Source organism: Microcaecilia unicolor, chromosome 4 (genome assembly GCF_901765095.1).
Source record: "Microcaecilia unicolor chromosome 4, aMicUni1.1, whole genome shotgun sequence".
Taxonomy (NCBI): domain Eukaryota; kingdom Metazoa; phylum Chordata; class Amphibia; order Gymnophiona; family Siphonopidae; genus Microcaecilia; species Microcaecilia unicolor.
Genome location: NC_044034.1, coordinates 258,994,713 through 259,015,280, shown reverse-complemented (window position 1 = coordinate 259,015,280; position 20,568 = coordinate 258,994,713). Strand labels below are relative to the sequence as shown.

At 40.9% G+C, this 20,568-nt stretch overlaps 1 protein-coding gene across 2 annotated transcripts in view; it reads right to left on the bottom strand.

The window, feature by feature from the left end:
• MRPS9 (mitochondrial ribosomal protein S9) overlaps window positions 1-20,568 on the bottom strand; it is a 118,314-nt gene that overhangs the window by 80,132 nt on the left and 17,614 nt on the right. The window contains exons 2-3 of one of the 2 annotated variants that reach the window (XM_030201453.1): window positions 16,387-16,566; window positions 2,173-2,259 (exon numbers count right to left, since the gene is read on the bottom strand). In XM_030201453.1, the coding sequence (XP_030057313.1) occupies window positions 2,173-2,259; window positions 16,387-16,566 (267 nt within the window). The remainder of the gene's footprint in view (window positions 1-2,172; window positions 2,260-16,386; window positions 16,567-20,568) is intronic. The other variant, XM_030201454.1, reaches the window with a different exon arrangement.

Genomic DNA, 20,568 nt, shown 5'->3' with positions numbered 1-20,568 from the left:
TACTGCCATCCTGCTTGATGTGAGAATTCTACACAGACCTGGACCTGCCTGGGTCAACTAAGTGCTGGAACTGCATTGTTTACTGTGGGTCAAAGGTGAGAGAAAGCCATATGATATGGTGTTTATTTCCATGCTGTGCACTGGATCAATCTGGTTGTGAGACTTGGTGCCTACAGACAGCTATTACCAGTACAAACTCTCTGAACAAGTCACAGCATTGGATTCCTTAAGGGCGTCTGCTATGATGCGTCAAAGTGACTGTGCTGTAGATACCACATGGTCATTTTCACCCCGATTTTTTTGGCAATAACAATCTCTTGTACCACCAATCAGGAGAGTTGCTTTGTTTAAGATAACAGAAAAAATATGACTGCTGCTGGAGCGGGACAGGGAGAGAGCGCTCTCTTGCCCACGTGTACAAAATTTTCTTTGAATATTCTGTTTTGCAAGACAAGTTGCATTGTACTTTGGTATACACCATTTATAAACTTCTACAGGTATTTCCTAGGATTCTGAGCTACCTCCTGGGTAGCCTGCCTATAGTTAAGGACTCCGCTGAACACTGTCATTTCTGCATATCTATCCCTCTGCCTATTCCTAAACCTGTGCTCACCCATCGACAGGCCAGCTGGAGCCACCGATACTCATCACTGGCTGGAGCTGTCTGTCCACTAACAGGTCATATGCAAACCATGGATAGATAAATTTGATTCATTTGGAAAGTGTGAGCTGAACTAAGTGTTCAGCAGAGCTTAGGTTACTTTTTATTGGTATTGTTACTCTTTTTATATAGCTATGCTAAGGTAAATAAATCAGTCTAGTTTTCCAGACCTGAGAGTCAGTTTCTATTATCTGCTTATGAAGGCAGGGTACTGTCCTAGGGAGCAGGTATGAGGGGTACCCACAGACAGAGCCAGATGATCTCACCAACCCCCCCCCCCCTCCAACTGCCCCACAGAACAGTAAAATGGAGGTATCAAAACTCCCTTTTGATTCAGCAAGCTTTTCAGAAGTCATGAATCAATCTATTGAAGAAATGCTTCCAAGAGCTGATCATTGAAAGATCCCATCCAAGTGTGTGTGTGTGCATTTGGGGGGGGGGGGGGGGGGATCATTCTTACAAAAGTCCCAATGTCAAGACCTTACTCAGAGAACATGCATATTCAGTGATCATCAAGGCCTATTGGATCATTTTCCTCCAAGAGAGAATACATACCAATCTGCCACTGATAATTCTTGAAAAAGAGAAAAAAACGATTGCTGCTTTACATGGTGGTCAGCACATGACCCAAATGCCACTGACTATAAGGAAGTAAATTACAACCATGAACAAGCTAATGATGCTTTTTCATTAACAGCAGGTCATAATGTTAGGCTTTATGGAGCAGCATCAGTGTTTTGACAGACTCCTGAACTGAAGGTAGACCGTTTCATCTGGCAATGAAATTTGGACCCACGGAATAAAGAGAGATTATAGACTCAGCCAGGGAAGCCTACTGGGTCAGGACTGCTATCTCTATTAATTAGTTATCCCAGCTGGGCAGTGAGTATGCAGCTGTTAAGTTGATCAATGACTTACCGAAACGTCATCTCTACTGATTCACTTATAAATTATCAGCAAGTGAGACTAATGTACAGGTGCTAATTTATTTAAACTGTTCTCTGCAGTTCTACATCACTTTATAAACTGCATCTGGCACCTAATGTTAGCTGTCAGTTGTATTTAGATATGCCTATCCTAATGACTTTGTTCATTAGAAATGAGTACAAATTATGAAATATTGTGAAAAATGATACATCAAATGGAATGGGCAAAGCAAATCAATTAGAGAAATTTTATACAGTACATTTAAGCATCAGAGAATGAAATACCCTGCTTTCACCACAAGGTCTAGGATAACAATTAAAAAGCAATTGGAAAGATTTTTGCAGTGTTACATATCAATTTTCTGGCCTTTGCCTGAAACTCTGCTATTGAACACAGCTTAACTTCTTTGGTCACGGCATATGAGGTTTAAGATATCCCTAATTAGTACCTGCTTCTGAAGTTTCAGAAAAAAACAAAAAACAGCCCCCCTTCTTCTGCTAACAAGAGACAAAAGAAAAGAATGAGGATGCACGTATTTGAAATCTCTCACAAAGCTATCAATAGGGATTAATGAAGTTGCATACCTGAAACAGGGATTTTCTGTAAACAAGAACTTGGACACACAAATGGATGATGACATCCAACAGCATCAACATAGATAGCTCACAGACCTCAGAAAAAAATATTATTTTTTTGTTTGTTTTTCTGAGCTTGCAGCTGCTACCTCATGTAGTCTTACACAGAGCTTAGAAGTCAACTTTGCTGCTACCTCATGTACCCCTTAGTCTTACACAGAGCTTAGGAGTCAACTTCCTGGGAGAGTGGATGGTTGTTTATGTATATTTAAGAGTTTGATATCCTGCCTTTCTTCCAGGGATGTCAAAGCAGTTTATAAACTTAAAACAAAACATTAAATCCAAAGAAATACAACTCTAATTTCGAGAGGAAAGATTGAACACTACTACTACTATTTAGCATTTCTATAGCGCTACACCAACTCTAAGAAAACATAAAATTAAAAACAGTTAGGAAAGATCATACGGAAGGGGGAATCAAGAAAAGAAAATGAGGGGGGGGGGGGGGGGGGGGAAATAAAATAAGTAAAACAGGCACTAGTGGAGCCTGTGTAAGCTAATAGGATCATTGCAAAGTATCATCTAAGATTACAAAAGCTCTCTGAAAATATGTTTTAACTTCACCTTGAATTTTGTTAAGGTCGATTCTGATCCAATATCTGGGGGTAGGTTGTTCCATAAACTAGGGTCAAGGAAAACGGCAGTGGAATTGCAGGTGAATTTGTGGAAAGCTTGCTTGGAGGAAGGTAAAGCAAGATGATTAGTCGAGGGACCAAAGGGAACAGGATGGGGTGTACAGGATGATTGAAGCAGATATATATGAAGGGCAACTTAAGTATAAAGATTTGTATGCCAAAAGGACAACTTTATACCTGATACGAAAAGCGAAAGGAAATCAGTGCAATCTGATTAGGAGAGAGGCAACAGGGTCAAAACGTGTAGCTTTACAAAGCAGAGGACAAGCAGAATTTTGTAGGGTTTGAAGCTATCTTAATTGAAATTATGGTAGGCCGGCATAAATGGTGTTATAGCAGTCTAACCAGGACATAATGAATCAGTGCATGTAGTTCGGGAAAGTCAAGAAAATGTCGTATGGAATAAAGCCGGTGTAGCCAGAAGCAGCCTTTTTTCACGAGTTGCGAGATTTGTTTAACAAAACAAAGTGCGAAGTCAATAATAACTCCTAGGTAGTGAAAGGAATCAACAGGTGCGATGGATAGACTGAAAAGGGATAATGGCGCAGATGGTTTGTTCAATGATCGGATGATCCAACATACAGTGGTTCTGGCAGGATTGAGGATGAGAACACAGGAGGCTAACCAGTCAGAAAGTGAAGAAAATGAAGCCTGGAGCAAGGAGAGATCGGGAAGGGTAGGGGAAGTAGGAAATGTTAAGAGAATATCATTGGTATAAATAAAAAAAAACGGTTGTTATGATCTTGTAGAAGGGTGGCTAGTGGGCTACTAAAAATGTTAAAATGACAGTGGGGAGAGTACTGATTCTTGAAGTACACCACTACAGAGAGGCACCTCATGGGAAAGAATCAGAGGAGTAAACAGAAAAAACTTGATTGGAATGGAAAGACCTAAACAATGCAAGACCGGACAGCCCACTATATCGAAGGCATGCAACAAGAAGAGAATAATCGACATGATCAAAAGTGGCAGATAAATCTATTGAAACCAGCAGAGAAATTTTAATCTGTCTCTAGAATAGAATGTAACTCACTGATTAAGGTGGTTAAAGTGGTCTCAGTGCTAGGATTAGCTATGAACCTTGCCTGGGATGAAGTACCCTAGTGTGTGAGAGCAGCTAATCAAAGACTATTTTCTCAGTGATTTTAGAAGCTATACAAAGATTGGAGACTGGATGATAGTTTGCGGGGTCCGAGCGGTCTAAGCTGGGATTTTTTAAAATAGAGTTTACCACAGTGCATTTCCAATGTTGAGGGACTATGCCTGTTTAAGGCTTAGGGTGATCAAGCATAGGAGAAAGGGCAACAAGCAATGGCGCTGGATCTTAAACCAGCTGGAAGGAAAAGGATCCACTACCTAAGTGTTTAGGTGAATATGTTTAATATTATTTTCCAAGTCTGTCAGAGACGGGACAGCAAACTTGCAACAGAAAGAGGAATAGACAGGAATGCTAGAGATTAGCGATGATGAAGGGGAAGTGGGGGACCAAACTATGATGACAGGAAACCGATTGGTGTAGGTTCTTTATCTGTAATAGGGTAGACACCCCTGATGGTGTGGTTAACATGAGGAAGGACATAGTGAAGTTAGAGGAATGGTCTAGAATTTGGCAGCTAAGATTTAATGCTACAAAATGCAGGATCATACATTTAGGCTACAAAAACCTGAGAGATCAGTACAATTTAGCGGGTGAAGAACTTTTGTGCACGGAAGAGGAGTGTAACTTTGGTGTGACCGTACATGATCTTAAGGTGGCCGAACAGGTAGAAAAGGTGATAGCGAAAGCTATAAGGATGCTTGGGTGTATAGGGACAGGAATGGCCAGAAGGAAAAAAGAAGGTGATGGTGCCCCTGTATAAGATTCTGGTGAGACCTCATTTAGAATATTGTGTAAAATTCTGGAAAGGGCACCTTCAAAAAAAAAAGATGGAATCAGTCCAGAGGGTGCCTACTAAAATGGTCAGTGATCTTTGTCAAAGTGTATGGGGACAATTAAAGATCTCAATTTATTTTATTTATCTGGATTTTGCTCACACTTTTTACAGTAGTAGCTCAAGGTGATAAGTATACTTTGGAAAAAAGGCAGGAGATATGAGGGATATTTAATTACCTGCACGGCATAAATGCAAAGGAGGTAAGTCCCTTTCAATTGAAAGGAAGCTCTGGAACAAGGGGCATAAGATGAAGGTGAAAGAGGATAGAATCAGAAGTAACCTGAGGAAATACTTCTTCACAGAAAGGATGGTGAACTCGTGGAATGGCCTCCTGGTGGAGATGAAAACAGTATCTGAATTCAAGAGAGCTTGGGACTACATTTTTGTGTGTTTCTGTCTGTTTAGCATTCACCACAGGATTATAGTACACTTGAGTTACTGGTGGAACCAATGCTTCAGGAATTTTCAAAAAAATTCCATAAAATATTTTCTAAGCATTTCCTTTGAGGATATATTGGGAAAATTAATCATAAGTTCTTATTGTGCAAAATATTTTCCATATTTCTCAATCTTATTATGGAGAAGCAAGTAATCTTTCATCAAAGTAGAGTATGTTGAAAATACAGACTCTGTTTTGGTTTCTACTGCTTAAAAGTAAAATGTAATTTATTTTTAAACAGTATAGCAATACTTATATAAATACAAACAGCCCGACACAGGCCGTGTTTCGCCCAACTGGGCTGCTTCAGGGGCTATAAAAAAACATATAAATTGTCTGTTATAATATCAAGCTACATATATAGATAACATATATAATATATATACACATACATGTATATGCACACACAACAAATATATCATCTATATAAATGTACATAAATAAATCTAAAATGATACATACCAAAACATCAAACATATAAATGGCAAGTGACCGACTCACCTGCAAATGCGCAGTACAGCCCGAACGTTGAGACGTCAAAAGTCCAAGCCCCGCCTCCAACAGCTCCAGAACCAGAAAGGAGGAGGAGTCAGAGGCGGGGTGAGGGGCGGAGAGTACACTAAACAGCCCCAAAGGTACGTGGAGAGGATGGGGCGTGGGAATCGGAGGGGACGTGGAAATCAGAGGGGGAAGGAGGAACGAATGAAGGCCCCCCCCCCCTCCCCGACGTTGCCGATGCCGCTGCTCCTGCCTCCCTGTCACAGTAACACCTATACAACACGGCCGAGACCACAATCAAGTCAAGTGCGACGGGATAACAATTACGCTGCGCGCGACACAAATGCGAGAGGTTCGCCAACCCACGCGACTCTTCCATTCATACATCCACAGCCGGCCAGCGCCCTGCCTTCCTCTCCTCTGATTGGCGGAGCCCCGAGGGGAGGAGCCATGGCGGCGGTGACGTTTCACCCCAAGAGGCGTGGCCCCGGACGCAGACATCGAGTGCTGCGGTTTCGGGGGGAGGAGCCATGGCGGCGGTGATGACGTTTCACCCCGAGAGGCGTGGCCCCGGACGCGGACATCGAGTGCTGCGGTTTCGAGAGGGGGTTGGGGGGGAGGCCAAGGGAAAGAGGAGGGTTGCTAGGGGAGAGAGGAGGGTTGGTGGACGGGGGAGGCCTGGGGAGAGAGGGCTGCTGGACATGGGGGGAGGGCAGGGGAGAGAACAGGGTTGCAGGACATGGGGGGAGGGCAGGGGAGAGAGGAGGGTTGGGGGGGGGGGAGGCCAGGGGAGAGAGGGCTGCAGGACATGGGGGGAGGGCAGGGGAGAGAACACGGTTGATGGATGGGGGGGAGCCCATAGAAAAAAAAAACTCGCCTGTTTTAACAGGCTTAACAGCTAGTGCTCTATATAAAACACTTGTTGTTTAGGAAATACATATATAGAAAACACCATCTAAAATTATTAATAAAACAAAAAATATTAATAAAACGAAAAACTAAAAGAACAGCTACATCCTATAATTATGGTAGTTCATATGCACATGTAGTAACAGGTATCTGAACTATAAGCAAACATAGGCTAAGGCACCCACCTATACAAGAGTCCTTTGCTACCAAATATGAGGCAAATGGAGAATGTCCTGTCAATAGCTACAAGATGAAAAAAAGAATTTGAAAAATATTATTGGATAAACATCAAATGGTATCTGCTAGTAAAATAAAAAATGAATAAGAAAAATTGAATTTAAAAACTTTTTCTAGACTCACATATAAGGAGGATTGATTTGATCTGAAAAAAACAGCTGAATCAGAGATGCCAAAACATAATCCGCTGACCTGATAAGAAAAGAAAGATGCATACTTTCATCCTCTATCAGGTCAGCGGATTATGTTTTGGCATCTCTGATTCAGCTGTTTTTTTTCAGATCAAATCAGTCCTCCGTATATGTGAGTCTAGAAAAAGTTTTTAAATTCAATTTTTCTTATTCATTTTTTATTTTTTTATTTTACTAGCAGATACCATTTGATGTTTATCCAATAATATTTTTCAAATTCTTTTTTTCATCTTGTAGCTATTGACAGGACATTCTCCATTTGCCTCATATTTGGTAGCAAAGGACTCTTGTATAGGTGGGTGCCTTAGCCTATGTTTGCTTATAGTTCAGATACCTGTTACTACATGTGCATATGAACTACCATAATTATAGGATGTAGCTGTTTTTAGTTTTTCGTTTTATTAATAATTTTAGATGGTGTTTTCTATATATGTATTTCCTAAACAACAAGTGTTTTATATAGAGCATGTTTTGGTATGTATCATTTTAGATTTATTTATGTACATTTATATAGATGATATATTTGTTGTGTGTGCATATACATGTATATGTATATATATTATATAAGTTATCTATATATGTAGCCTGATATTATAACAGACAATGTATATGTTTTTTTAAAGCCCCTGAAGCAGCCCAGTTGGGCGAAACACGGCCTGTGTCGGGCTGTTTGTATTTATATAAGTATTGCTATACTGTTTAAAAATAAATTACATTTTACTTTTAAACGATCTGCTCTTTTTGCTTTCCACCTTGGAGTTTGCAGACCGTCTGCCTTTGTGCTTTCTTGGTTTCTACTGCTTCCAACATCCTGTAAAAAAGTGTTTAAATAAGAACAAGAGGCACTGATCTGCCTACTGAGATAGAAACAAAGTAAAAGCAGATCACATACAAAATACAAAAACAAGTGAATAAAAAGAAGTGGTTTATTAAACAGTTACAGTGGTGGAAATAAGTATTTGATCCCTTGCTGATTTTGTAAGTTTGCCCACTGACAAAGACATGAGCAGCCCATAATTGAAGGGTAGGTTATTGGTAACAGTGAGAGATAGCACATCACAAATTAAATCCGGAAAATCACATTGTGGAAAGTATATGAATTTATTTGCATTCTGCAGAGGGAAATAAGTATATAATCCCTCTGGCAAACAAGACCTAATACTTGGTGGCAAAACCCTTGTTGGCAAGCACAGCGGTCAGACGTCTTCTGTAGTTGATGATGAGGTTTGCACACGTCAGGAGGAATTTTGGTCCACTCCTCTTTGCAGATCATCTCTAAATCATTAAGAGTTCTGGGCTGTCGCTTGGCAACTCACAGCTTCAGCTCCCTCCATAAGTTTTCAATGGGATTAAGGTCTGGTGACTGGCTAGGCCACTCCATGACCCTAATGTGCTTCTTCCTGAGCCACTCCTTTGTTGCCTTGGCTGTATGTTTTGGGTCATTGTCGTGCTGGAAGACCCAGCCACGACCCATTTTTAAGGCCCTGGCGGAGGGAAGGAGGTTGTCACTCAGAATTGTACGGTACATGGCCCCATCCATTCTCCCATTGATGCGGTGAAGTAGTCCTGTGCCCTTAGCAGAGAAACACCCCCAAAACATAACATTTCCACCTCCATGCTTGACAGTGGGGACGGTGTTCTTTGGGTCATAGGCAGCATTTCTCTTCCTCCAAACACGGCGAGTTGAGTTCATGCCAAAGAGCTCAATTTTTGTCTCATCTGACCACAGCACCTTCTCCCAATCACTCTCGGCATCATCCAGGTGTTCACTGGCAAACTTCAGACGGGCCGTCACATGTGCCTTCCGGAGCAGGGGGACCTTGCGGGCACTGCAGGATTGCAATCCGTTATGTCGTAATGTGTTACCAATGGTTTTCGTGGTGACAGTGGTCCCAGCTGCCTTGAGATCATTGACAAGTTCCCCCCTTGTAGTTGTAGGCTGATTTCTAACCTTCCTCATGATCAAGGATACCCACGAGGTGAGATTTTGCGTGGAGCCCCAGATCTTTGTCGATTGACAGTCATTTTGTACTTCTTCCATTTTCTTACTATGGCACCAACAGTTGTCTCCTTCTCGCCCAGCGTCTTACTGATGGTTTTGTAGCCCATTCCAGCCTTGTGCAGGTGTATGATCTTGTCCCTGACATCCTTAGACAGCTCCTTGCTCTTGGCCATTTTGTAGAGGTTAGAGTCTGACTGATTCACTGAGTCTGTGGACAGGTGTCTTTCATACAGGTGACCATTGCCGACAGCTGTCTGTCATGCAGGTAACGAGTTGATTTGGAGCATCTACCTGGTCTGTAGGGGCCAGATCTCTTACTGGTTGGTGGGGGATCAAATACTTATTTCCCTCTGCAGAATGCAAATGAATTCATATACTTTCCACAATGTGATTTTCCGGATTTAATTTGTGATGTGCTATCTCTCACTGTTACCAATAACCTACCCTTCAATTATGGGCTGCTCATGTCTTTGTCAGTGGGCAAACTTACAAAATCAGCAAGGGATCAAATACTTATTTCCACCATTGTACCTGACGTGGCCACGTTTCGCCCTCAGGCTGCATCGGGGTAAAAAAAACTATAAAATAAAATCAGAACATATATAATACGCTTAATATAAAATATACAATATCTCTAAAAACTTGAAACCATAAAATAAATTTGATGGGTAACACTAACAAATATCATAAAATTATTTAAAATAATCATATTCTTACTGCAATCAAGACTGTTACTTTGATAATTGGAATGTAGTTGCTCAGTCGTCCACTTAGTTGTAGAGTATTCTTTGTCAACATTCAATGTTGAGATGTTTAACGTTTTTTGGTTTTTTTTTTTAATTTTGAAAGCTTAAGCTTGCAATTGAACAGCTTGGCTTTTTGAGAACCTTTTTTCAAAAACTAGCAAGAAAATGAATACTAGATGTATAAAAGACATGTCATAACCCAATCAATAACACACATTGAATTCTTGTCTTGCATTTTACATTTCAGGTGGTTTGATTTTTACTATTAGGGGCACACTTTGTTTTCACCCCTATTAGGTACGTAAACATTTTCTCTCTGTGTAGTTCAATCTCCCAATGTGAGCACCTTAATAACTGTCGCATGAGGTAATATTCAGCACATTAGCACACTAACTTGCTTGTTTTGCTTTCACATATACTATCACAATGTGATCTCCTGTTACCTGTTTATGAGTACATGGCTTTTAGTTTATAATGAATGTTTTTTTATTAAACTTATGATTTAGTTATTTTTAATAATTGTATATTTATGTTTTTGTAGCCAATTTATGTTAGTGTTTATGATGCCCATCAAATTTATTTTATGGTTTCAAGTTTTTAGAGATATTGTATATTTTATATTAAGCTTATTATATATATTGATTTTATTTTGTAGTTTTTTTAACCCCTGACGCAGCCTGAGGGCAAAACGTTGCCATGTCAGGTAACTGTTTAATAAACCACTTCTTTTTATTCACTTGTTTTTGGATTTTGTATGTGTTCTGCTTTTACTTTGTTTGTAAAAAGTGTTTAAATTCTGTTTTGCATATTGAGCAGATGGCATCTTACCCGAGCCTGCATATGCAGTCCAGGTTGAGTCTAAGGATATCACCGACAGGTGTGCAACTTGAATTCTATTTCCTGAAGTCCACTGACAGATCTCCCCAGGAGAAGTTCCAGTCTCTCCCATGGTTGCATTCACACTCACAGTGTCGGCGGCCTCTCCGACATCACTACTCCAAGATGCCTCTCTAGCAGTTGGGGCTCTACTCACAGTTGAGTTTGGTGGGGGCTGTCAATTGTATGGGCTCAAAGATGTCTCCAACACAAATGGGAGATACCAAGATCTCCAGCTCCTTCAGCTTCTCCCAGTGGCTGTACAGTGGACCCTGATGCTGCTTTGATCAGTCACTATACATGACAGTCCATCAGACCACAGGTAGAAGCCACCGAAGGCCGTGTTCTGCCCCTACAGCTTCTACCTTTCATTTTGCCCATAAATTAGGCACGGTAAGCAAAATCAAAGCAAATGTGCGGTGTTCATGCAATTTAATCTGCCATCTTGCTCCTTCCCACTGCTGTGGATCTAACTTGACGTGCCTTTACTAGACCATTTGTGACCTGCTGAGCGAAAAGGTACCAAAAGTGGGGTATGTGACTTTATAACAAGATAGAGGGATATCAACTACATAATCCTGCAAAATTTGAACCTCGGGTATGGACTAATTATGTCTTTAAAAAGCGAGAAATGTTTATCAATAAAAAAAAAGTACACGTTTTTCAGAAAAATGCACTAGAAAAATAAACTTAAAACACCCATATCTCTCTGTAATCTCTAGGAAATTATGCATAAATTTTGACCATGTTTTGTATAAACTAATCAAATTTCATTCATAGCAATTACTCTTCCAAACTTTTGCAGCCTTTATCTCTGTTATCTGTAACCCCACTTTTGGTATCCTTTACCTGAGCAGGTTACATTTATTTGCAGTCCTGCTAGACTACAGAAGTGAGATATGCAGTCTACTAGCCACTGTTATTTTATGTACGTCAACTACTAAATCTTTTCATATCCTTTGATCTATTAAGTGAACTAGCAGCACGACTGCTATTACACACCATTACGTGTAAGGTCTGATTCTGATTATAGGGTCTTAAGACTTTGGAAAGCACAATGGATGAATTGATGTGGGCGACCAAACCTTTATTTTTTGTTTTTGACCAAAACCGAATCTGCAACTGAATGAAGTTCGCTACTCAATTTCAATTGAAACTGGCTGCTAGGGTCCCGCTCTAGGCCCGAGCGGGTACAGCTCTGCATCCCCCCCCCCCCCCCCAAAACAGAATAAGCACTCCTGCCTCCCTTTCCCTCCAACAAAATGAGCTCCCTTCCAGCAGTTAGAATGCTACTGGAGGTTGTGGCAGCAAAGATGGCGTGGGATGGTGTGACTGTGAATTGCTCCTGCCCTGACTTGCCACTAGACCACCAGGAGATGTAAGGTAAGCCTGGTTGGGGCATGGGGGTGGGGGGGGGGGGGGGCAGGAGGAGAGCTAGGAGGCCCAGCATAAAGTTTTGGTTCAAGCCAAAAGCGTGCTGGCATTTTCGGCCAAAACCGAAACAAAAGAGGATTATGAATTTCGGGCTTAAAATGGAAATTCAGTCAGCATCTAATAACCACATTTGGTAAAATCTTGGGGCAAATTCGAAGGACTAACCTGGTGTTCCCTAACTTTTTCAAAGCAGACACTTTTTTTGTTTTACAATTTTGTGCGGCACATTAACTTCTGCCATGCAAGCAATGTGGACACAAGAAAGGACTCATATGGCCAAAGAAGAACTAGGGAAACACTAAGCCCCACCAGAAGCCAAAATTTATTTGGCTTTTGCTCACACCTTTTTCAGTAGTAGCTCAAGGTGAGTTACATTCAGGTACACTGCATATTTACCCGTCCCTGGAGGGTTCGCAATCTAAGTTTGTACCTGAGGCAATGGGAGGGTTAAGTGACTTGCTCAAGACCACAAGGAGCAGCAGTGGGATTTGAAGCGGGCACCTCTGGATGTCAAGACCAGTGCTCTAACCACTAGGCCACTCCTCCATGATCAACTGGAGAAAAAGGAGGTAGCAATTTATACAATTTGTGCACTGCTTAGAGTAGGGCAGTAAGTAGGATACAGATAACTGACCCAATTCCCAAAGTCAAAGCCAATGCCTTATCTAGGAAAATATATATGACTCCATATGTCCTGTTGCTGTTAGGTGCTTCTCTGGATGAGGCAGGGGGGACTATTCCATGGTACACCTGATCAGGTTTGAAAGTACACCAATTGAGAAATACTGGACTATTGTGAAAAAAATTGCAGGTGTACAGAATAAAAGGATCAGTGCTTGAAATTCACTTACTCTTCAAGCTGAAGCTGCTGTTACTGAGTATGCTCCAAGACAGGTATTTCAGCTCTGATTCCATATCATCACCAGAAAGCAAAAGTGTTGTACATGTGCTTGACGTGAAACACAGAAAATGAGGAGTTTAATATGCTTATTTAAAATTTGTTATAGTATTGATTTTTTTTTATTGAGATATGGCTTTTCAGAATTTACAACAGTTTCAAGATCTTACAGCAATGTACTAAAATGTATGTCTGTCTCATTTCATGCAAAAATTGTACATCTGACACTTTTGCTTTCAGGCAATGGTATGCTCAAAATAGTTTTATGGGTAGAACAGAATCACAGTGAAGTCTCTCAGAGCTGGTGGTTTCGTAATCAGGGGTTCTGTATACTACATTGACCTCACGAAATTAGGCACTAATAGATGTAACGATATAGGATAGATTTTCAGCTGACACAGTCAACGGGTTAAGCACCGGCACCTAATCTATATGTTCAGAGCTATTGCCCATATAAGTGATGATGCCAAATAAATGGACTTACCGATGACCACACAGTGCTGTCCATTTAAGTTCAGGACTGAGGACTATAGAGGCCCTCTGGTATATTTTTTAAAAGTACCCAATACCTCCAATTTGCTAGTATATAGCATAAAAGGAGACCTGCGGAAAACAGAAGTGTCTCTTCTTAGAGATCTCTTGTTGGAACTCCTCATTGTTGAAAGATATCTTCTTCTATCTTCTGGTTCAAAGTTCCAGCAGGCGATGGCCATGCTTGTCTACAATCATAGTCTACAATTCTGGAAAGTATGTTGTTGAAAGACACATTGGTCAAGAAAATTCAGTTCCAGCAGCTCAGAGCTTCTGTATGAAGGATGTAAGGTCCAGCTCCTCCATCTCTGTCTATATTAATGTTGTCAATTGACAGGGCCACCTCAATTTTTTGACACCCCATCTTGGGACCCACTTAAATGGTGGATAGAGTATGTTGCTTTGCTCTTGGTGCTGTGCTCTCTTCCCTGAGTTGTTGCTGGCACCGCCACAGGTTTAAATGAAAGAATGGGAAGTACCTGTTCTCACATTTAAACCTGTAACTGTGCTGGTGGTAGTACAAGGAGGAGAGCATAGTGACATGAAAATGGAAGCACATTCCTGCCGCTAGGATGGATGGGTTAGTGAGACAGGTTTTTGGCACCCTATGCTACTGCCTCATCTGGTTCATGCCTTAAGCTGGCCCGGCCAATTGGTTATCCATTTAAATCAAGATTTTCTTTCCAACAAGATGGTAAAAGCTCTGAGAAATGAGCATAGCCTTTAGAATTAGAATGTGTACCCTGTAGACCAAGTTCCTTAGGTATAAAGGATCCATTTGAAAGATTCTTATTTCAGCAGCCTCAACATCAATCAAGCGATCACATCTTTTTCACCCCTGAAGAGAGCAAAGAACCCAGCTGCTTGTTCATACCTGGTGAGAAAATGGTTGGGTCAACTAGTCCCACTTAAAACTTGGGAGGGCAATTTTCAAAAGCACTTTTGTGGGTAAGCTGCTGCACACACCTGGCAATGCTACACAAAAATTATTTATGTGCAGATATACATACCTTTTTAAGCTGCACAACCATATGTGTGGAAGGCTGTAGGCATACAATGGATACATTCCAATGTGCAGGGTTAGGATGGATTTTGCTTTTACATGCATGTTTTTAAAATTCAGTTAATTGTACATACTGAAGTGCAGATGTAAATATAAGCATGTGCTTTTTTTTTGTCAGAATAGAAAGTGCTTTATGCATGTAGGTATAAAATTACTTTCTTGAGCCTAAATCCATAAAGTATTTTCAATACGTTTCACAAGTAGAGAATGGTTATCATTGCACAGCCAGATAAGCACCAACACGATCACACCAAATCTTAGAGTCTGATAGCCCTATGAAACATTTTAGTGCATTCAGCACAACAAAGGACATCATATTCTAGCCCCAAACACCTGATACAATCCCCATCTTCCAAATACGTAAGAGGCATCATTTGAAGCTGCTGGTTTCCTCCTCCAACATGAGGAAATCTAATGCTATAAAATCAACACTAATAAATATACAGAGTTGCCAAGAAGCCTCTGCGAAGATAAAAGAAAAACTCTGACGTACCACAGCTATCGGTGAAAAAGAAAGAAAACTTGAAGGGACACTAAAGCCTGTCTGGCAAGCTAGGATGATAGAGGATGCCCAACATACATAGAAAACATGATTTTAATAAACAGCAAAAGAACCTCTAAAAAACAGAGGAAACATCAGACACGAGGTTAGTGGATGCCCCACCCCTTCCCCCTATCGTCTTTTCTTCACTAACCACAGTAGCTGTGGGGAATTCTTGCAAATGCTCAGAGAGACCATCTAGGCTTTTCTATGCTTTATGAGAAATGCTCTGCAATAGCACTGTTGGATGAGATCGCCCTATTTGTGTGGCCAATTCATCCTGCTTGTAGACAGAAAATTTGCATATTCCCTCAAGTAATTAGCATCCTACCAGCATCTGTGCAGATGTTTCTGTAGTTTTCTCTTAGGACATATCTAGAAATGAGGTGTTACATTAGTGGATTTTACTGACATATTTAGGTTTCATGACTGGTTTTAAAGTTTTGTTTTTATGATTCCCCTCCCCGTAAAACAAAGCCCACCTGTTTATATTTCTAGAACAGCATAAAATATAAAAGGCAAACACAATGGAGGGTATTTTACAGAGGTTGATCCACCTGTAAAAGGACACATGAAAAAGGATATTTACAAAATGATGGGCCATATAAGTACGCATGCCTACAAAATGGCACTACTTGTATTCGTACTGATTCTAAGCATCTCAGCGCATAGTCTGTGAGGTGCTGTTGTGACATATGTGCATTTAAATAAAAATATGCGTGTACCTATATTGCCTTTATATAGTATGTGAAATAAGCATCCTGTTATAAAATGACCCCCTATACCACCAGCCAGACCCATATAAGAATTTAACAAAAATGCGAGCCAAGCTCTATCACCTAGCCATGTTATGTATTTTGCATTCTTTTCTGCCATGACAGGTGAAAACCTGCTGTGGTAATCAGCAAATTAAATTTGAAGTAAATGCTCTCTGTGCGGAAAGAGCTCGATGATAATGTCCTCCAGCCTCTGATCGGAGTCTCAAACCTTTAGCAGATAAACAACAACAGACTATGTTTGAGCTAGGATATAGACAATGCTGTACCGCGCTGCCTGACCTGACTAGCTCTGGCAGATGAATACATTTCCGACTGTGTTGCAGTGTTAAGCCCCGCTTCGACAGGTTGATTAAAATTCAGAGAGCCGAGGGGCTCATGCTGAAGCAAAATGCTTTCAATATCTGAAAGCTAGAGAGTAAATTACTTCTGCAACAGAGCAACTGCACTTACATCAATATCCTCTTGGGTAAAAGTTTCTGGATCTTCTCCCATCATGTTGGCTAAATGTCGCTTTCCTACGTTGAACTCTTCAATCTGCTTTTTAATAAAAGCCTCTGTGTACTTCTCGGGTCCTGCGGCTGCCACATTCCTGCTTCGCACTGCTGTACTAGTACATATTAGTCTTAAAACCTAGGCCAATAATAAAAGAAAGCAGAAAGAGAGAGAGAGAGAGAGAAGCAAGTTATATTTTAATCAGTTTTTCTGTGGAAGTTCTGCTCTGGAATCATTTGCTCACTCATTTAAGGCTAGAAACAAGAAAGGGTCTTCAGGCCTACTTATTTTTGGAGGTTATTTGGCAACAAACTACCCTGGATAGGCTGCCCTTTTCATGCAATTTCTGATTTCTAATGCAGGACATCCTGGGCAGTTGGTCAGCTGAACTACTATTAACTTCTGTTCTCTGCTTTATGATTATAACTTTTTCTTCTCTTCCCTCCTAAGATTTATCTTAACGCTATTGTAAACCACCAATTCTTTGATTGGCTCAGAAAGAAAATGGATTGTGGCAAGTCCTAAAATACAAGTTTTAATTTGTCCCAAAAACCCAGTCTTGAGATTGAGGAGATCAAACAAAATTAACTCTGCACCAACAGAAATAAAGCTGGTCTTCTCCAATAATCCATAAGTATTTTTTTGTTTTAAATTTCATCTTATAAATCTGAGGAGTTGAGGTCACATATAGTCACCGATTTACAAACAGCTTCACAATTTCCTGGCAAGCACTGACAAGCAGCATACAGTATACAAAGCCACTGGTCATTCAGGATGGAATATACTATTACTACTTATCATTTCTATAGCGTTACAAAACGTATGAAGCGCTGTACATTTGAACATGAAGAGACAGTCCCTGCTCAACAGAGTTACAATCTAATCAGAATAAGGAAATTTACTAAGGTGGGAATGACAAAACAGACATGGGTACTGAATAAGCGAATAGGAGTTAAAAGCAGCAGCAATATACATATATACACATATATATATTTTTTAAAAATACAAACTCTGGGCTAAGATTAATTCACTCCCATCGTAACTTCATGCTTGCACTGTAATCCAGCATACTATACTCATTATAAAAATTATTTCCTGCAAGCGAAATAGATTGATTGATACTACAAGGTACATGCATAAGATGCTCTGAATAACTAGATTTAATTTTACTGGAAGCTAAGTGACATATGCCTTGCATTACGGCTGCTTGTGTAATGAAGAAGGTGCTTAGTTCCATATGGTAAATGATCCCTAACAAGTGCAGAGACCTTGGGAATCCTGCAGTACGGGTCTATGAACTGAATAACAAAGACCCTACCAGAAGCAGTGTAATTTGGACTTTACAGTGACATCATAAGTTGCTGGTTAGGACTGTTACTCTGTTGACTTGTCCTGAACTAATTCTAGAAAACACTAGTGACCCTGTGCTCACTATTCTAATCAGGAGAGATCATTATTGGAGGAACTGCTCAGGATTCAATTTTTCTCTCTGGTTTGCTTCTCTGCCTCTAAACACACGTGAAGAGAGAGCCCTCTAGCCTACAGCCCGTGTCAATTAAGCCTATATAGTTTAGGCTAGTTTACCCTAATCAGGAAAGCCTGCAAATAGAATCTAGGAGCAGATGCATAATCAAACACTGCTTAAACTTCGCACTGCACTTGGGCCAGTGGGAATGAGGAACCTGCTGTACCTACTCTTAGGACTTAGGAGTAAGGGAGAAGTAGGGCTAATTGTGCAACTCCGTTTCAGTGCCCAGGACCTTTCAAACCTACACTTAAGGTCCTGGATCAACATCCAGAGGCTGAGGACTATAAAGGAACCACTTACAGCAAGCAGTCTCATAGGAACAACACTTCACCCCAGTCACGTAACTTCCTTCAGAACCTCAGGAACCCTGCATCTCCCAACTGTGCTATTCTCAAAGACTAAGTGCCAGTTCTCTTTATATCTGCTTGCTGCTAATTGATACACTGCTCTTATATGGAGTTATATGGAGAGTATCGACATACGAGTCGCAGGAGGAATAATTGGTAGGCGAAGGTTAGGAACTCTGTATATAGTTTTGCTTGTGGTCTCTGCCTACAAGACTCCTGCAAGTTATTGTCCCACTATTTGTTAACAAGAAACTTAGGGGTCCTTTTACAAAGGTGCACTGAAAAATGGCTTGCGGCAGTGTAGGCATGGGTTTGGGGCACGCACCGATCCATTTTTTTAGCGCACCTGTGAAAAAAGGCCTCTTTTTTTTTTTTTTTTGCAGAAAATGGCAAAATCAAAATTGCCGAGCGTCCATTTTGGGTTTGAGACCTTACCGCTAGCCATAGACCTAGCGGTAAAGAATTTGGGTGGTAATGACCTATGTGTGTCAGATGCCACTTGCCACGTGTCCGTTACGCGTGCCAGAAAATAAAAATTTTTTCTCAGAAGCGCGTAGTGGACGTGCGGCAAAATTGAAATTACCGCAAGGGCCACGCGGTAACTCCAATTTGGCGCCCGTTGGGCACGCATAGGCACCTATGTGACTTAGTAAAAGGGGCCCATAGTAAACTAGTTGGTTCAGAACTCATATACCCAGAGTGGACTCACTGCTGGAGAGAGGAGTGAAGAGTGTGTGCTATTTGTCTCCGGCCTCCTGGTGTATGCCAGTCCCAGGCCCTGGTCCAAACTAAATACAAATCTGTTTGTGTATAGAGTTTGTTCTGATTCCAGGCACATACTAGGCAGCCACCAAGGTAAATATTAAAATTCACAACCACACAAGTGAAATACTGCCCCTATTACACCACAAACTCTGATGCGAAATTATGTACTGTGATGAACCTCAATTGTAGTAAATGTGCTCAAACATTTATCTTCCTTATATCATATATTCCCTTCCCAAGATATAAATGCAGTAGAATTAGAATACTTGCTTCCTAAGCCGGGGCAATTTTTAATTCGTTTTCCTGAACCTGAACTTTCCCAGCTGTAAAGGAATGAAATACAAACAGGCTTATGCTACTACCTTTGCGTACAAAAAAGTACACAGTTTTGGAACGCACTACCCATGGCCCTAAAAACCATGACCAATCTAATCAGCTTTCGCAAAGCTTTGAAAACACTCTTCAACAGAGCCTACAAAAGTCACCCTCAATGAAACAAATCATTCCTTAAACCACCGAAGTACACCAAAACACCTCTTACACGACCTTACCTAACACCTTCTACCTAAATTCCTCTTTCACCTCAGCTTATGATCGACTGTTTTCTTATATCATGCAATGACGTTCTCATTTCCATACTCTGTAAGCCACATTGAGTCTGCAAAAAGGTGGGAAAATGTGGGGTACAAATACAATAAATAAATAAATAAAACTACTACTTATTTTTAGGACTTCAAAGTTATACAAAGACCTCAGGATAAGCTTGATTACAGAAACAAGGTGTGTACCCAGCGATAATAGGACAGAGCTGCGCCTTGCCCGGTTACCTCCGGGGTAGCACGGGAGCCCTTACTGCCACCTCAATGGGTGGCGGTAAGTGCTCCCACCCGAAATGGGTGCGCGGCAAGTGCTTCACTTGCTGCATGTCCATTCCCTTAAAAAAATAATCCTGCCTTTTACCTGCTGCGGTAAATGGGGGCCTCGGTGTGTGTCAAAAACACATGCTTATGCCAGCGCAGGCCCCCCTTTTGCCGCAGCTTCATAAAAGGGCCCCATAGTGCGCAACTGCCAAGGGTGTGAGCACATGTTACAGAACGCTAGCAGTTACACGCTCACATTTATGCCAGCCGTTGGCATAAGTGCTTGCACCTAAAGTTCGGTGACCACTGCAGACTTAGGCTAGTAATTCTATTATGGCAATTGCGCATGCCACTGCTGTTATAGAATACTAACTTTAAGCACCCTATAGAAAATTACCCCTTTGATGTGTGAATACAATGAGAATACTAGAGAACGGCAAAGCTATTATGAAGGTAGGTATTCAATAGGCAGGACACCGAAGAAGTTGAAACACTCCACGAATAAAGTCAAAATGAAGAACACAAAAGTGGAGCACACACAGCCTTCTTCCGGAAAAAAAAAATCATGGTTACAGTCTTTTGAGACATGGATTGATTTCTCTGATTCACCACAAAGGGCCTACACATAGGCATCTAGGTA